Source organism: Callithrix jacchus, chromosome 9, assembly GCF_049354715.1.
Source record: "Callithrix jacchus isolate 240 chromosome 9, calJac240_pri, whole genome shotgun sequence".
NCBI classification, from domain to species: domain Eukaryota; kingdom Metazoa; phylum Chordata; class Mammalia; order Primates; family Cebidae; genus Callithrix; species Callithrix jacchus.
In genome coordinates, this window is record NC_133510.1 from 22,187,803 (window position 1) to 22,206,861 (window position 19,059).

At 36.0% G+C, this 19,059-nt stretch overlaps 1 protein-coding gene across 1 annotated transcript in view; it reads left to right on the forward strand.

The window, feature by feature from the left end:
• Nucleotides 1-13,515: 13,515 nt before the first annotated feature.
• The window catches only part of LOC100395603 (ovostatin homolog 2), a 47,481-nt gene continuing 41,937 nt past the window's right edge, over nucleotides 13,516-19,059 (forward strand). Inside the window, exons 1-6 of the mRNA XM_017975927.4 lie at nucleotides 13,516-13,697; nucleotides 14,020-14,203; nucleotides 14,737-14,893; nucleotides 16,174-16,226; nucleotides 16,677-16,697; nucleotides 18,777-18,945. Coding sequence (XP_017831416.3) covers nucleotides 13,633-13,697; nucleotides 14,020-14,203; nucleotides 14,737-14,893; nucleotides 16,174-16,226; nucleotides 16,677-16,697; nucleotides 18,777-18,945 — 649 coding nt within the window. The 5' untranslated portion in view covers nucleotides 13,516-13,632. The remainder of the gene's footprint in view (nucleotides 13,698-14,019; nucleotides 14,204-14,736; nucleotides 14,894-16,173; nucleotides 16,227-16,676; nucleotides 16,698-18,776; nucleotides 18,946-19,059) is intronic.

A 19,059-nucleotide genomic window follows, 5' to 3' on the forward strand; every position in this document is an offset into this window, starting at 1 on the left:
TTTTTTTTTTTTGAGACGGAGTTTCGCTCGTTACCCAGGCTGGAGTGCAATGGCGCGATCTTGGCTCACTGCAACCTCCGCCTCCTGGGTTCAGGCAATTCTCCTGCCTCAGCCTCCCAAGTACCTGGGAATACAGGCACGCGCCACCATGCCCAGCTATTTTTTTTTTTTTTTTTTTGTATTTTTAGTAGAGTCGGGGTTTCACCATGTTGACCAGGATGGTCTCAATCTCTTGACCTCGTGATCCACCTGCCTCAGCCTCCCAAAGTGCTGGGATTACAGGCGTGAGCCCCCATGCCCAGCCCATCTCTTATTCTTTAACAACATAATTTAAACTATATTATATTTATTTAATCTAGTATAATAAAATTGTATTTATCAGTTTAGACAATGGTGAATTGCTTTTGCATGTCTGTTCTCATCATTGATGTTTTTATGAAATGTAGGAAGCAGTACAACACTAAATTCACTTGATATATTATACCTCAAAAATAAGCAACAAATGTTTATTTACAAACTAAATACTCTCAAACTTTTTTCCTTTTCTGATCGGTAAATATCAATAAGTCAATTTACAAATGAATAATTCATTTTTTTTTTTTTCCTGAGGCATGAACAAAACCCCATCTTCTTCCTTTTCTCTGCTTTTTGGGATGAGGATTCCTGGACTCTGATACATAGAACACACCCGGCAAGTATCAATCAGTGGAAAGGAACAATTTATGCCCATAACTAGAATCTGAATTTCCTCTTCTATAATTAAAATCTGGGAAATTTTCTCCCTAAATGAAAGTGAAATATATGTATAAGGAACTGTCATTATTTGAAGATAACATTATTGTGTATCTGAAAAATTCAAAGGGATACTTTGAAATGTTCATACATAAGATAATGAAATATAAAATGAATATTCAGACATTGGATGGACAAGAGGAAGCAAAGCAAAAGTGCAACTTACTCTTCTAGCTATGCATGAATAATAAGGTTTCTTTTTCTCTGACTCAGGAGGCTCATGTCTTCTGTCAGTATTCATGAAACACACAGGCTAACTTGTTAGCTTGCAAGCAGGATAAACATCTCAGATTCTTCACAGTTCTTGATAGTTTGGGGGGTTGAAGATGGATGGGTTGCCAACAGAAGCATGGGTTTCTGAAAGAGAAAGGACAAGAGTTCCTGTGGATTGGGTGAGGGAATGTGAGAAGACTTCCTGGGATCTGATGGAAAATGTTCTCACCCAAGTAGTAAGGGGGTGGGGAGGAATAAAGGTCCTCCACTCTTCCACCCTGGAGGCTGAAAGGTAAGAGGCAGAACTGAAGCAAAGTTACCTAAATGAGGCGTTAATTGCATCACTCTTCTCCAGGCAGCTGAGGATGCAGAGGTAGGCAGTACCCAGTCTTATAGGTCCTCGGAGGTCAAGCCTCAGTTCTGTTTTCTGCTCCTGCACCTTCATTGGCTTCTATAATACAGCCATGCTTCTTTACCTTCCTCCTGCAAGGGTTCAACATTTGATGTCTCTTTATGCTTAACCAGCACACTAACCCAAGTAAACTTAGCCATGGATATCTTTTACAAAGAAAAAAAGAGCAAGGAAACAAAATTGACTTTGCAAAAGTAATTCATAAGACTCCTAAAATAAATAATAAAACATATTACCTTCCCACTGTCCATTTCTTTCTAACTTTCCCTTTCTATCTTCTCTTCCAATTATTTTTTTCCTTCTTCCTTCCTGGTATGGAGGCATCAGGATCTACCAGTGGAGGGGGAGCCATATAGAAAGGCTTCTTGGAGGCATGCAGGACTCTGCAGTGGATAAGCAGAGTCAGGCAGAAGTGCATTCAAGGTGGCTGAGTGCATCCAGGGGTGGTCTGGAGATTCATTACATTGAGCAAATAATTACTTTAATTGAGCAAATAAATAAAGGCATTGTAAATGATGAGAGCCAGGTTTATCTCAGGTGGAAAACATACTTAAAAACATGGAAAGGTAGAAGGCTAGAATAACTCTGAAGTATTAGACTAGAATTGGAGGTACCAATATGAACTCATAGTTACAGATGTATCTATCTATCTAATCTATCTGTCTATCAATAATTTACCTTTGCTAGCTCTCCCTCCACCGAAAGGAGCTAGAAATAAGATACTCCAGTAATAATGAGCACACAGAGACCTCAGACCTTGACTTTCAAATACTGTCTTCCTCTTAAAGAAACCAGAACTTTCAGAGAAAAGGTTGATTCTAAGGCTGATGCCAGGAAAGAATAAGATGAGCCTCAAAATTTATTCATGTAATAAAAATTAGTTGAACATACATTCGCTGCCAGACATTCTTTTAAGGTGTTGGAAAGACACAATTTTTGCCCCCATTTTAATGAGTAAAACAAATCAACAAATAGATAGCAGATAGGAATTGTATGCTTACTGTGTTTCAGGCGTTGTGCTCTTTCCTGAAATAAGATGCTTGAGAACAGCCAGACCATTTCTGTCCTCAGATAAAAAATAGCGCAATAAATATCTGCTAAATGAGTGTATTCCAATAGAAATTGAGCATTTCTTCTCTAAGCAAAATGTATATTCTACAATACAAGCACCAAAGATAAAATACTAGAAGTAATTTGAACTATCCCAACCAATTGAGCTAGATTCAATTCGGCACCTCAATTTTCTTGTCGCTTCAAGTCTCACTGCATCCTACCCTGTCTTTTGGTATTCTAGCCACTTTGGCTATGCTAAATCCTTCTAACTGACCAACAGAATCTGCCTACTTACAAGTTGTGGCATACATTTTACCTTCATCGGGACTGTCTTAGTGTATTTTGTGCTGCTGCAACAGAAAGCCTGAGACTGAGTACGTTTCTAATGAACAGAACTTTCCTGACTTGCAGTTCTGGAGGTTGGGAAGTAAAAGAACCAAGGGCTGGCATCTGGCAAGGATCTTCTTGCTGTGTCATGTCATGAAAAAGAGCAAAGAGTGAATGAGAGAGAGAGCAAGAGATCAAATGAGCAGCATCAAGTGCTTTTTATAAGTGCCATTAATCCATTGATGAAGTTGAAGCTCATGATCTAAACAGCTTTCATTAAGCCCCATCTCCCTGTAGCATCAGGAGTTTAAGTTTCCAACACATGCTTCCTGGGGAACACATTAAAACCCTAGCAAGGACAAACTACTTTTTTCTAACAACAGATACATCATTCCATTATATGTATACCTATTTTTCACATGAGATATCACTTTTTTCTTCTTCCTTTTTAATGGATTTAGAGGGTACAAGTGCACTGTTTATACATGGATATATTACACAGTGGTAAGGTCTGGGCTTTTACTATAATTATCATCCAAATAGTGTACAATGTACCCATTACGTGATTTTTCATTCTTCATTCCCTTCTAAACCTCCACCCTTTCCAAGTCTCCAACGTCTATTATTTCACTCTGTTTTTCTATCAGTACATACTATTTAGCTTGCACTTATCAATGAGAACATACGGTGTCTGACTTTCTGTTTCTGAGTTACTTCACTTAAAACAATGGCCTCTTGTTACATCTAGAAGGCAGCCTCTTCTTCTGCAGGTCCAGGGTGGGTACCACTCTCACAGGCTCCTCTCACACCTAGCATTGCTCCTCTCGGGGTACTTGTCACATTGCACAAAAACAGTTTTTTAAATGTCTCTCCCATTTAGTTGTAAGACCTCTGAGAGTGGGAGTCATATATGGTTTTGTTATTAAATTGATTAATTCCCAGTACCTTTTTCTATGCTTGGCACATAGTAAGTATCCAGTAATTATTTCATAAAAATTATTCTGTATTTTATATCACTGCCCAGTTGACTGCCTTTTCCAGCAACACTTTGGTTACAGACATTGACAAGGCTCCAGAGAAAAGAAGGAAAGATGAACTCTCACGTCATGCACAGTTAGCAATCTGGTAATCTACCTGGGAGCTATCCTTAAAAATTCATGGTCAACAATGAATATATTGATTATAGAGTAGCAATTGAGCCAAATTACAGAATTATGTCATATCTTGTTCCATGAGTGCCATAATAGCAATTCAACTTAAGAGGCTTGATATTTACTGTTGGAGGCACAACATCAGAGTCAGAAGGAAATCTGTACTACCTTAGAGCGAAAAGGATGTGAAAAAGGACTTTTGTAAATATGATTCGGGTTATAGCAATATAACTTATTCCATTAAATGTGTCATCACTGTATCACTATGATATTTGAAAGTGGTAGAACAACTGATGTGTAAAATTCTGTGGAGTGTGTAATGAGAGTCATATATAAACAAAATTTTAAATATCACCACAGGAATCATGGTGAGCTGGGTGTCCAGGCCAGAAGCAGTACTCAAGGTAGTTTGAAGATCACTCAGAATCACAGCACACTAGATCAGACCTACTTAGCTAAGGATATTTTCCTTTATTTTACTGTTTCTTTATAGCAAGGAAAGGAAAAAAGCTACAAAGAAAATAAAGATACAAATTCCCAGTTCCTCTCTTTTTCTTCAAAGAAATGGTACCTTAATTGGTTTTATCATTGTAGGAATTAATTATTGAAAGAGGAAGGGTTCCATTAGTTCAGAGGAACTTAGAATGCCAGGTTAGCTAAATTTTATCTCCTTTTATTATAAGGAGGAAACAAAAACATCATATTTTCAAGCCTAACTAACATCCAGGATCTAAATTCAAGTTTTTCTGTGGCCCCACAGTTTCATAACCCAACTTCTGTGCTTTCTTTACTGCTGATTTATCTAGCTTATTTGAATTAAAGTCCTGGTTATGAAATACATCAGATTAAGGCCTCTGATTTTTAGATAAAAATAAATTTATTCCAGGCATGGTGGCTCACACATGTAATCCCAGCACTTTGGGAGGCCAAAGTGGGAGTATTACTTGAGCCTAGCAGTTTGAGGCCAACTTGGGCAATATGGCAGAACCCTGTCTCTCCAGAAAGATAAAAATACAAAACTTAGCTGAGCATGATGATGCATTCCTGGGGATTAAGCTGTTCAAGAGGCTGAGGTGGGAAGATTTTCAAGTGGCACCCCTTTTGTGGAATCATGTTTGATCCCACCCTCCTTGAGGTAGATTTCCTAAATTGTATGTTTCTCCATTGTCTTACATGATTTGGAGAAGTTTTGTGTGTGTGTGTTTATCTCGCTAAGCGTATATGCTTGAGGAAAAGAAACCATATATCATTTTCTTAATTTTCATTCAGTAACAACACCTTAAATATATATAGATAACTATTTCTTGAGTCAATGAATAAGTATCTACATTGAGACTTACATTACATCTCTAATATTATCACAGCTGTTTTGATAAGGCCATGCTTCTCCAAGTAAGGTAGCAAAATTTTCAGAAGGATAGTGGGTTTAGTGGTGAATTTCAAAATTACAAATGCTATGTTTTTAAATCATTCTTAGGCATTCTTCACCATCTCATTCATATACCACCTTCAGCTTTTACTACATTGTATAGTAAAGAAAAGAGTTGTAGAATTAAAGACGTCTGATGAGATCAGGCAAGTTCAGGTTGTGAGAATCTCATCGTGTGTGTTCAACATCTAGTGAAAGTCCTGAGTAGGCATAGAATATACCTTACAATACCTTTGGGCATTTATGAATTCTGTATACTGGCCCATATGACCTTTATATTCTTCTGAGCAACATGATAAGTAGAGTCACTAGCTAAAGTAAAGAAAGAGCATGTAGCTGAGATGAGATGAGATGAATAAGTTGAGGTGAATCTGAGAAATAGATAATTTTTCCACATTTGTCACCTACTATACATTTTTTGCACCAACCAGCTTCTTTTAAAATATTCAGGTAACTCCTGAGATGCTTAATCTTCATTGTATTCATCCATTCTCACATGGCTATAAAGACATAACCGAGACTGGGTAATTTATAAAGAAAAAAGGATTAATTGACTCATGGTTCTACAGGCTGGGGAGGTCTAAGAGAAACTTACAATTATGGTGGAAGGGGAAGGGGAAGCAGGTATGTCTCACATGACCAAAGGAGGAAGAGAGCGAAGGAGGAGGTGCTATAGACTTAAACAACCGGGTCTCATGAGAACTCACTGTCATGAGAACAGCAGGGGAGAACTCCACCCCCATGATACAATAACCTCCCACCAGGACCCTCTTCCAAACACTGGGGATTATAAATCGATGTGAGATTTGGGCAGTGACACAAATTCTAACCATATCACTCATATAGGTTATTTTTATGTGTTTTCTGTTTTTTTTTTTTTTTAAGATGCTAACACAGTTCTCTTCTGTGTTGTAGATTTAAACTGAAACCCAAAACATTTAAGCAATTGACTCAAGGTCACTGAGCTAGTCACTGGTGGATTATGGTTGTGAAACAACGTCTTCATTTTTCAAGTCCAGAGTTCTCGTATTTATATTATCAGTGGTTCTTAAGCATTTATTAACAATGAAACTATTTTCCCCTGAATCCAATCTTATGTAACCTCAATATATATCTGATAAAGGCTGCATTTCTTTAACATAAAAAAAGAATTAAAGATGTTTGAACTATGATGTTGGTGGTTGCATTTAGTAAGACTTTGTTTGACATTTGTCTGTTTATTTACGTGTCTGTCCGTTTGTTTGCTTGGGTAGTGTGATATTATTCAGGATTAGAAGACTCTTAGGAAAATAAAAAGATAAAAACTGGTCCTAAATGACCTTGGATAAAATTATAACTTTGACACTGTTGAACTTTGCAGAGTTGAAAAGATATGACTCATATCATACATATTCACCTGGCTCTTCCCTACCCACTTGCCTCTTTCCCCTTCTTTTTTGATCCCTCATCCACAGGTGGGTGTTGTAACTAGAAATTTCTTGGCAACTTTGACAATCTTTAATGCTAGAGATAAACATGTGACATCAACAAGAGCCATTTAACTTGTCAAGCAGGTATTCCTTTATGAGGAAAAGGTGATTTTTCTTTCAACGGATTGCAACATCAAGAATGGAACAGTTTTGTTTATATTTCAGCATAATTAACTACCTACATGTCACTGGTCTTGGGCAATACTTTTATATGTAGTGTTGGTGAAAACACTTCATAAAGGTGAACCAAAAGTTCAAGATGTTCTCAAGAAATGGAATAAATTCTATATGTTTGACACTTAAAATATACTATGATTAATTGTGCAGCTGGGAAAATCAACAAAATGGTTTTCTGTTGTTTAAAAATTTGTAAAATATAAAATGTCAAAGCAACTTTTCAAAGCATTGTTTTACATTCAACACAGTGGCACCAGGGAAATTAACCAACAGTGCTCCATGCCTGTAGATATCATTCAGCTCAAGTAGCAGAGTAGTCAGATCTTCACCAGTCTTTTCTATAATTGGCTACCTTTCTTTCCATTGTAGATGGTTTCCCTGTATCATTTTATCCATGTCCTTAATATTAAAGCTTATCTATAGAGCACAATCATTTCCAAATCTATAGCTACATCTCTCTTTTCCAGAGTGTGAGATTTATTTCAACTCTCAATTTGATATCACATCTTTGTTGTACTGCAGGACTTCATACTTAATATATGCCAAATTTAATCATCATTACATTTGTTTTGTCTTTTCTGCCTTAACTTTAGCGCCATTTACCATCAGCGTCAACCCACCCTATCCCTCTTGTTCAACCTCATACCATCAACCCCAAAAACAATCTGGAGTTCTAAGAATTGGAATGAAAATATGTCTTTTGAAGAGATATTGCCATTGCAAAGGCCTTACTTCTGTAAGCCAGGATAATCTGTGAGCAAATTTTTGCTTTTAAGTCAGAATCTCACTCTATTTCCCAGGCTGGAGTATAGTGGCAGGATCGTGACTTACTGCAGCCTTGACCTCCCAGGCTAAAGGGATTCTCCTGCTATAGTCTCCTGAGTAGCTGGGAGTACAGCTGCTGTACCACCATGCTCAGCTAATGTTTTTGTGTAAATTTAGTAGAGACAAGGTCTTGCGGTGTTGTCCAAGCTGGTCTTGAACTCTTGGACTTAAACAATCCTCCCACTGAAACCTTCCAAGAGAAAGGAGACACTTAGTTGGCCTCATCCTGTCTTCATTGGGTCTTGTTTAGAAAGCTGAATCTCCTATAAGAATAATGGTTTTTCCTTTTTAAAATTTTTAAGTTATCATTTTGGCTAAATGAATGACTTGTGGTAACTTAAGATTCTATTTTGTAATATACAGTATTTTAAACCTTTGATACTTAAGAAACCTTTCAAAATCAAGCTCAAACTTAAAATAAGAAGAAAAATTTAATTTCCCTAAAGTCCAAAAGACACATTTGGCTTATTTAATGTATTAAAATCATCCAGAAAACATTGTTAAATATAAAATGGTGTTTAACTTTCTTTAGGTTATATTTATATGAATTTGTTATTAGCATGTGTTGCAAAATTGTATAAAATCCCTGTAATTCTGATATGCCTCAGTATATTTCTTCAATAATAATTATAATTGTTGGAGCGAATTATTGTGTGCCAAAAAAGTAACAAATTTTCTTGTCAATTGTGTCTTTAGTTGTTTTGATGAAAATGTTTTTGTCATCCACAGACAACTGCTGTCTTCATTTGGTTCCCTTTTAAAGATGGTTTTATAATCAGCTATGCATCACGGACAGGTGCTCTTAAATCATAAATTTTCTGTGGACTATACGTCCCCAAACCAATGCTTTCAAATCTTTACTTTTAAGACTGGAAATTGCTCTCCTTACCCTGTAACTAATTATTTACCTTATAGTACACTGTCTGTTTAAATGTCACACTAAAACGATAAATAAAGATACTAGCACCTTTGTCATAAAAGCCTTGGAACCCCAGCCTGGCCTGTATGAGGACTCAGGCAGCTGCAATGCGGTTCCACTCCTCTCACCTTAGAGTCAACTGCTACCCGCACTGTGTCCCCTGTCAGCAGGAGGAAGCCGGAGTAATGGACAGTCTTTTTCCATCTTCATAGTCTACACCTTAAGAATAAGGTGCTGTGAAACTCAAAGGGAGGGGTTGAAACAGCCTTTGCAAAATTGTATCTGAGAAAACTATGACAGTTGAAAGAAATCAGAACTGACTCCATCTCGCTTCTAACTTTTAAGACGTCCTTATTCATTCTTGGGTGAAGGCTGAAATAAATTTGGGAAGGAATCCAGTTTATGGTTTGACTCTGAAACAAAATAACATCCCTTTCCCAAAAAGACCCTCTTTTTGCTGGGAACTAGTCTGACTTTGTAGGACTAAGAAATTAGCTACAAGATTAGAAATTACAGTTTAGGGTCATGCAGCCTCTGGCTCCAAGAGTCTGAACCTCCCGAAATGGCTCCTGGGGATAACATCATTGTTGTAAAACCTAAGATCAGTGCTTGAGATATTTTGCAGACCCTGCACTCAGTGGATTAGTTGACACCACACAGACTGATAATCTGAACCAGTTCTGCCATCCCACCCAAGATCAGAAGACAGAAAGAAAACCTCACTTCAACCCCCTTTGATTCCAACTTCCACCACCTGTAATTCCAGCTCCAACCTGACCAATCAGCACCCTCCACTTCCCAAACCCCTACCCACCAAATTATGTTTGAAAACTTGATTTCCAAATGTTCTGGGAGACTGACTCGAATAATAATAAAACTCCAGTCTCCGGCACAGCCGGCTTTGCATGATTTATTCTTTCTCCATTGCAATCCCTATCCTGATAAATCAACTCTGTCTAGGCAGCAGGTAGTGTGAACCCATTGGGCAGTTACACCACCTCAGCTTCCCAAAGTGCTGGGATTACAGGTGTGAGCCACTGTGACTGGCAGCAAATTCTATTTTTTAATCTTTTTACCTTATTTACTTATTTATTTATTCATTAACTCATTCATTCATTTTTTTGAGACAGGGTCTCGCTCTGTTGCCCAGGCTGGAATGCAGTGACATTATCATGGCTTACTGCAGCCTTGACATCCTGGGCTCAAGCGATCCTCCCACCTCAGCCTTTTGAGTAGCCTAGCCTATAGGTGGATGCACCATACCTGGCTAAGTTTTGCATTTTTTTTTTGTAGTATTGGGTTTTTGCTATGTTGCCCACACTGATCTCAGCCTCCTGAGGTCAAGCAATCTGCCCACCTCAGCCTCCCAAAGTGCTGGGATTACAGGCATGAGCCACCGTGTCCCTATGCAAATTTTTATGTGATTTTCCTACCATTATTCTACTCCTACTTTTTTCTGTTCTCTATGGAGTGGAAGAATAATAATATCCACTGTTCTTCATTTAAACTCCTAAGCACAAGTAAAAGACTCTTCACAGGGTAACCACAACTCTTCCAATAGGCTCATTGAATGAATGTTATTTCATACCACACTTTCTTCAGCAAAACTGAACCCACTATTCATTTTCAAAACACACAACATTTTATTATAATTCTAAAATGTTCTTTAAAGAGCTATTACTTCAGTAATAATTTCTCCAGTTTCTACTCTACCTGGAAAATTTCTAACCATGTTAATATTTCCCATTCTAACATTGTCTCCTTATTAATTTCTTTCCAACTTTCTCATTTATAATTTTAATGAGAATCTATAAAGCATTGCTCATAGTTCCAATGTAGAATATTCTTAGTATCACTTGACATTGCGATTTATAGTTACATATCCCACTGAGTGGATGGTGAAATTACTCTTATTCTTCTGTATATCACCAGGACAAGGTCTAATACTTAGTCCTTCTCAACAGGCATTACCATGACATTTTATAGTTGTCTCCTCTGTAACACTTATCATGATTATAATGAGATAATTAAGTGTGCAATTAATTAATCTGTCTTTCCTGATAGAATAACTCCAACAATTACCTTCACCTTTTCATCCCCACCATCTACCATAATGCTGGTAGATAGTAGGCATTACATAAAAATGAACTAAATAAATGAGTAAGTAGAGGAGTTACTACAGAATTGAATGCCAATAACCTAAATACTATTGAATCTGTCAACTGAAGATGATGTAATATGTTTTTCATACCTTTTTGCTCAGCGGAAACCTACTTTATAAAGACATAGTACATTAATTCATGTCCTTTTATATTCTTATATATGAAGATGTCCTTTGATCTTCTTTAATCCATGTTTGTTAAAAGAAATTTTTTCCAACCACTTACGTCTGGGGGACCTTTGGAAATAAATGACTTTTTCTGATAATGTAGTTTTACTGTCTAAAAAGTGAGGGTAAATAAATTCTAAATTGTGTTTTTTGAGGGCTAAATGAGATACTGTGAATACCAGCACATGGCACACCGACTGCTACATATTAAATACTCAGGAAATGCTCCACTTCTCTATTTCCTTCCTTCCTTCATTCTCACTCTCCCTTTATTCCTCCTTCTCCTGTCCTGCTCCTTCCCTTTCCTCTCTTTTTTTCTTTCCTTCCTCCTTGCTTTTTGTTCTTCCTTTCTTCCCTTCTCTAATAAGAGGTCATTTTTTTTTTGAGAAGCATCTTATTTATCTCATTATCCCTAGAATCTAGCATTATTGCAATACAATAAGCTATATTCTTATTATCTATAAGAAGCGCTCAATAGATACTCTTGGAATTATATTGAACTTTCTGAGGTAAGGGTCCATTTAACCTGCAGACCATGTTAACCAGATAAAATTATTTATGAGTATTCTATATTAGAATAGAGAGCTATCATGAAAACATGGTAGTTCCCAAGATAATCATTTTAGGAGTGTACATTTTAAAAAATTATTTTCTGTATTTTTATTAGCAGTAAACTGCCTTTATTAAATTTAAGATCAATAAAGGTATTTATTTAGCATAAAATTTTTACATTTGGAAAAATAAAAATAGTTTAGAGACATTTTATTACTTTAGATTTATCGGCCTTGGGAATGAAGAATTGGTTGCTTTGATTTATGAACAATTTGCCTTTTGGGTTATTTGTCTTGAATGCTGGTGAGTGAAAGCTGGTAAGTTTTAGTTGTTTTGGTAGCTAGTGACTCAATTTTCTTAAGCAAGGAGAGAAAAGTGTGAAGAGTGGCTCTAATAATACTCTAATGTGCTATCAGAGGGAAGGATTTGTCAAAAATAAAGACTAACCGTTTGATATGCCAGTGGAAAGAAATTAAACCTTAAAATTGGCAGGACAGGCCAGCAATTAAAGACTAACTTCTGTAACAGATTTTCAGAGAGTTGGTTTTCTGTGCAAGTTAGAGAAAAGACACACAAAAACAAAATCCTAAGTGGGAGGGGTAAGAGAGCGATGTCTCAACTCTACTGAGAGAACAAGATGGTCAGAATTTTTATGACTACAATCCTGTGCTAGAACATGAAATAGGGTCAACAAGGAACTCACCTTCCCTAGACCTCATGGTTGCCTGTATTTTAGTGCCATTACAGCTGCTCAATTATTAGGTTATAATTGGTTTTGTTGTTCTTTCCGTTGTGTTTGCTGTTTCAGGCCTATTTCCAAAAGATTAAATCCAGTTTCTGTCTTTCCTTACCCAATGTAATCTTTTTTAAGCCATATGCATTAGTTCCATCAATTCTTAAAGTGAAAGGAATTTAAAAAAAAAAAAAAAGGAAAAAGGGAAAGACAATACAAATGGAAGAATTAACACACAAGGGATGTTATCAAGAATTTCCTAGTTTCCTTGGTATGGTTCGTGTGCTTTGTAAAACACGTTTTGCAATCAAAATAATGGTAAAAAATTTATTTTCTTTTGCCAAGGAATGATATGTGTGTCTGTGTGTGTGTGTGTGTGTGTGTGTGTATCACCTTTTCTTTCATTTTTCTCATTATATTGAGGATAGAAAATGATATTGAACATTGTAAAGAAAACCTCACTAAGAAAATCACATTAATTCTTTCTTTCTTTTCTTTTTCTTCCTTTCTTTTTTCTCTTTCTTAAAAAAAAAAAAAATAAAATAAAAAGTCATTTACAGGAATTGAATGTCCAAAAACAAAAAAAGAAAATCACATTAAATGTTAAACACAGATCAACATATTTAATGTTGAATTTTATATTATGAAATTATAAAAGAGTAACTTAACAGTTTCAGTTATCTATAAAATAAGCTTATATTGAATATGTTTGTATTAATATTTTGGTAACATCAGTAATGGTACTTCTCTCAGAAGCCTGGAAAGTTTCTTTTTTGGGAATTGGTATGTTAACAGCTCTTTGGAGAGGTATTTTTCTTCCAAGTGCTAATTCCTAGGTAGAAATGCTTTTGATACCTGTGAATATGATGCTAAAATAAACTAATGGACTTCTAAGTGTCACACAACTACTTTCTTTGTCTTCTCTTTCTTCCTGTACAACCTGTGCTGCTGATTCTAAAACAGAGCAGGGTCCAGTGAACTTAAGCAGGAAGTCACGTAGAAAGTGACACTTTCCATAGAAGTAACAGGAGAGGTGATCTAAATGAGGTTGATGAATCCCATGGTACTTGCTCCAAAATGTAATTGATCTTCTATTGTGTGTGACTATAAAAGCGACAATATACAGAGAGAAGCAGAGCAGAAGGAAGTAAGGAAAGTGGAGAGTTGAGGTAGCTAATTTCTAATGAGAGTGAGAAAGAGACAGTGAGAAATTTTCTCTTGAAGTCTTTATTATTCAGGCATCTGGGTAAAATGGTGACTACGATTCTCCTGAGCACCATTTTGCTTCACTTTACCGCTGCCGTGGCTTCAGAACCGTAAGGAAACATTGCACTATTTATAATAAAGTACTAGCAAAATGACCTCATTAAATATATTTCATGTAAAATTGAATTCTGTTTTTATCATTTCAACTTCTGAGACTGAGTGCTGTTTTGTTTGCTCTATAAGTTTCAAGCAAGTGTAAAGAGAATTGGCCTCTTTTTGTTAAGATACTTCTCTATGCCTAAGTTTATTGTAATACCATCTATGAAAAATGTATGTATTTCAGGAATATTTCAAGAAGGTAAAGATGCTTTCTGTGGATGCTCTCCATTTCTCCTACATGTGTTTACAGTCTCAGTTACTTTCTTTGCTTAGGCAATACATCCTATGGGTCTCTTCTGTGATTCAGAGTGATTCTACAGAAAAAGCTTGTCTCCACCTCTTAAAACTTAATGAATCTGTATCCTTGAGTGTCGTCTTAGAATATGATGGATCCAATACCACTATTTTTGACCAGTTTGTGGAAGAAGATAACTTCTACGCTTGTGCAGATTTCAAGGTCAGACATTGAATATGACATTTCAGGACTTCAGACCAAAAGACAAAATTATTTTTAAACAATTGTTTTTACAGAGGTAACGAATCTTGGTTTGGGATGAATTGTAGAAAGTAGGGAAGAAAATTCGAGAACAGCTGGAAGGCAAGGGAAAAAGAAAATTTACACATGCAACAAAACTTGTGAAATATTGCCATTCTTCTATTATAAAAAGAGATAATGAGGTAATAGTAAAAAAATTTTTAGATAGTATAATTGTTCCACAGTTTGAGGAAAGAGAAAGTGTATAAAGGAGAGAAGGGCTGGGACTCAGGGCAACAAAAACCATAAATAAAAGGCAAGAAAATATAAAAAACAAACTTCTTATAAAGTGTCTTCATGCTAAATAAAGGAATTATAACAGAGGATCACTGCCTCCCATTAGGAAAACATAGGTTTACAAGTTTCTCTTATTCTGAGAAACCAAGTTAAGGCATTGTTCACCATCTTAACATTCAAAAATAATTTTCCCATTCTCTGTTCTTCCACATAAAAAGGTGTCTCAGAAGTCATCTGAACAGTTGGCTTTTATTACCTTGCTGGCTAAGGGAGATACTCATCAAATCTCTGAGAGAAGATCTGTAGCAGTCATTTCAGAGGAGAAAGCAACCTTTATACAGACAGATAAATCCATCTATAAACCAGGAGAGAATGGTAAGTCAACATTTGTGTTTCCTTAGTATCATTGGCTTCAGAAATGCATTCTCCAAATTGAGAGGAATTCAAACGTGAATTTTAGTCTTAAATTGATTCTTAACATCATAGTATTGTGAATTGCTAGAATTCTTATTTGTTGCCTGAGTCAGTTATGAAAGAGTACCTTCCAACACCAGTAACTGAATGCTCTGCTGCAGAAAATTTTCAGTACGACTTTCACTATTTACAAATTCTAGTGACAGGCCTATATAATGTAATAGTTACAAGTGTAGGATTTGGAGGACAATTATTTGATTTAAAACGTTGTTCCATAACTTACCAATTGGGCAAGCTAATTAACTCTCTATTTTAGGCTCAATTATTTCACCCACAAAACAGAAATGAAAGTGTTTCACTTGTAGAAATATTGTGAGAGTAAAATAAGATAGTCAATTGAAAATAAACCGTAACATTCAGTAAAGACCCCTAGCTAATATTTATTAGTATTACTGTTATTCATACTAATGGAAGTAATCATAAATCTGATAACCTAGGTAAAACCCTTCTATTTTCTTTTTTATTGTTGTTGTAAGTAGAGGGTAGCAGAAAGAACACCAAACTGAGATTCAGAGGGTTTCATTTTGGTCTTGGCTCTGTTAATAAATGACTGGCTTTTGCCAAGTAAATTCTGTTCTTTAGGACTTAGTTTCTCATTTATAAAACTAAAGAGTTGGAAGAAAGCATCTATACATTTAATTCTGATTATTATTGTGTATTATATCATTTATTGAAAACAAATAGAACTAAAATCAGAATTCTTATAGATTTTTGCTAAATTGTATTCTCTTTTTTGGGCTCACTAAAACGCTGTGACGAAAATTATGTAGACAAAAGTAGCCAAGATAGTTTTCTGGAATTCTGCTAAAATTAATGTTTACTAGCATCAGTGTATTTTCTCAGGAAAATTATGTTTCTCTCCTGCCATATGTATTTCACATTTGTCCTTCTATGACTAATTCCGCCACCAATGCTGAGATATCTCTACGGGCTATAAGAGTAAAAGTTCCCAGTAGCTACTAGCATCAGCCCTGGTCACAGCAGAGCATCCTGACCAGAGGAATTACAAATGTGGAACCCCAATCTGAAAGGGTCAAGTCAGAGCCAGGGGAGAAGGGAGTGTAGTATTCCATGATTGCAAGGCAATTACCTTCTCTATCTACAAGCAATCGTACCTACAGGGAAAATAACAACAACAACAACAACAAAATCTCCTCTCTCTCTGTCTCTCTCTCTTTTAGTGCAGTTTCGCATTGTGACCTTGGATACCAAGTTCAAGCCTGTTGAAGATGTGGTGAGTTCAATAATATCTAGTTGTACAATAAACTTTACACAAGTTAGACAAATGCATTGCTACACAAAGCTTCTTCCGGAAGTTTTCCATATGTATGGAAATGAGGTTCCAACATAGGGTACTTTATGGGTATAGCTTCAATGCTAACTTCACATTTAAATGTAAAACTTTCATTTATAGTGAGTTGATTTACACTTTTTTAGATCTTTTCATTATATAAGGAAAACATAGGTTGTATGGAACCTGCTTTCTACTTCCCAGAAGACGTTTTGGATTTCTTTCACATTTGTAGTTTTCTTGGAATCTTTAGCTGTAGAAACATTGTCCTCTGGGGAAGTAAGGGCTAGGTTTTGATACTTAAGCTAAGACATATTTAGATCTTTGTAATGCAATATTTGGCAAAAAAGAATTCCTAGTACAGTATTAATCTGTATTTTTTTCCTCTTTCAGTATTCTTTAATCACAGTTCAGGTAAGAGACCTGCTTTTTACATTCATTCTTTTCAAACGTTTAGATATAGATGATGTGTTTTGGTTTTTATGATTCATAATTAGAAATTAAGATGACTGAAATAAGGGGAAGCGAAGCCTTTATGTGCGTACACAACGTAAGGCATCAACTACTGCTGCTTTCAGTGTAAGCCACGTGGCCAATGAAATATCCTGGTTTTTATGGAGAATAAAACATTGGGCTCTTTCTAAGCAATATCCACGCCTGCAATTGCTTAATTTTGGCTGCTGGCCCTTCTCAACCTGAATTTAGCCACTTCTTGTTTTAAGGAAATAGAAAATGCAAACATCTAAAAATTTGGAAATAGCCTAGAAGGTAATATTACTATAAAAGTGACTCTGTTTTCAGAAAATAATTGAGGGAGGCTCCTCCTACCTGTCTAGTCTCTAGAACAGTGGGATCTTTAAATGTATTTGAAGTTGTATGCTTATCAGTAAATAAATTCTATCAACCAACTCCAACATATGTATTTTAATCTGTCAATACAACATGCACCATTATTGCTAGCTATGTCCGAAGGTGGGTACACTGAGATTCAGGCTCAGCACTAATGATTATGTATGTTAATATGTGCATCAAGTAGTCTTTGTATAATTTAGATGGCTTTGACTTTGTTATAGGTGTGTATCTTACTCTAAGTTCATCCTTATAGTAGGATAGTTATCAGTTCAGTCATTTTCATATTTTCTGCATTACAGTAATCCATAAGTAGTATTTTCATCACATCCTGATTCAGCTAACATTAGATTCCATTGAAAGAAACAGAAAGCCTAGCTAAAGTTGACTTAAACCAATAAAGATGCATTGTTTTCACAAACCACTAAGTCTGAGTGTAGGCACTTTGGGTTAGAAAAGCCACAGCACAATACTACCAAGGATCCAGGCTTAATTTCCTTAACTCTCTGCCACCCACAATATGTTGTTTTATTTTCACTGCCAGCTGAGACTGATTCTTTTAGAGAGAATTTCTAACCAGTGACTTCCCCTTACATTTAATTGACCAACACTTTGTCACTTGTATAACTCTAACTGAAAGGAAGTCTGAGATATTAATTTAGCCTTAAGACTTTTTAAATATTTTAATTTTATTTTTGAGACTGGGTCTTGCTTTGTCACATAGGCTGGAGTGCAACCATGTGAATGTGGCTCACTGCAGTCTCAACCTCCTGACCTCAAGCATTCCTCCTGCCTCAGCCTCTTGTGTAGCTGGGACCAGAGCTACACAGGAACAAATAAAATAGCCACGATGCCTTACTAAATTTTTATTTTTTATTTTTTTAGAGACATATTCCACTTTGTTGCCCAGGTTGGTTATGAACTCCTGGGCTCAAGCAATCCTCCCACCTTAGCCTCCCAAACTGCTGGGACTATAGACATGAGCCCCTGTGCCTGGCCTCCAGTTTTCTAGACTTCCTAGTAGAGAAAAGAAAAAAAAATTTGTAGTGAGTAGCAAAGTATGTCTTTGTCTTTTTGTAGGGATCTTTTAAATCAAGATTTTTTAAATCACGGCTGAATAACTATTTATTAACATTAGATATTAAATGATTGCTTATTGATAAGTTAACAGATGTATTGATATTGGCATCACTGACCTTTCTTGTCATAGAAGTTCCATTTAGCAGCTCTTGCATGCAAAGTGTGCAATTCATGACCAACTTATGTAGAGACGAAACAAAAACCTGTGACAATTGTTATAAGCATTTGTTAACATGTCTCTTTGTGCCCTGTTGGTGTGAGTCCATCGCTTTGGACAGCACCACTCTGGAGCAAGCACAGTAAGTTTTGAATCCTTTAACTATGGAACTCTGCTTTAGAAAAATCGAAAGCAAAAGAATTACACATAATTTTTTTAGCCAGTAAGATTGGAGTTGAATGCATTGAGGAAGTTATATTATTTCTACAACTTGAGATAATTAGTACAATAAAATGGTTGCATTTTCTTTACTTCCAATAACTGCAGAAACTATCCAAAATATAGCAGCAAAGGGTAATACTCTCATACAAACTCTGGTTGTTTTTGTTTTTTTCATTATTTTCTAGGATCCTCAAAACAATCTGATTTTTCAATGGCAAAATGTGACTTCTTTCCGAAATATTACCCAACTCTCATTCCAACTGATTGCAGAACCGATGTTTGGAGATTACTGGATTGCTGTGAAAAGAAACTCAGGAAAGACAGTGACACACCAATTTGCTGTTAAGAGATACGGTAACTAGTTGCTATTTGTAGGTGTCCTATGTAGACGAAGAGTTCAAAGGACAGAACAAAACATTTATGTTAGACGTAGGCAGGAGTAGGTGAAGCTTGATCTGGTTTTCTTCA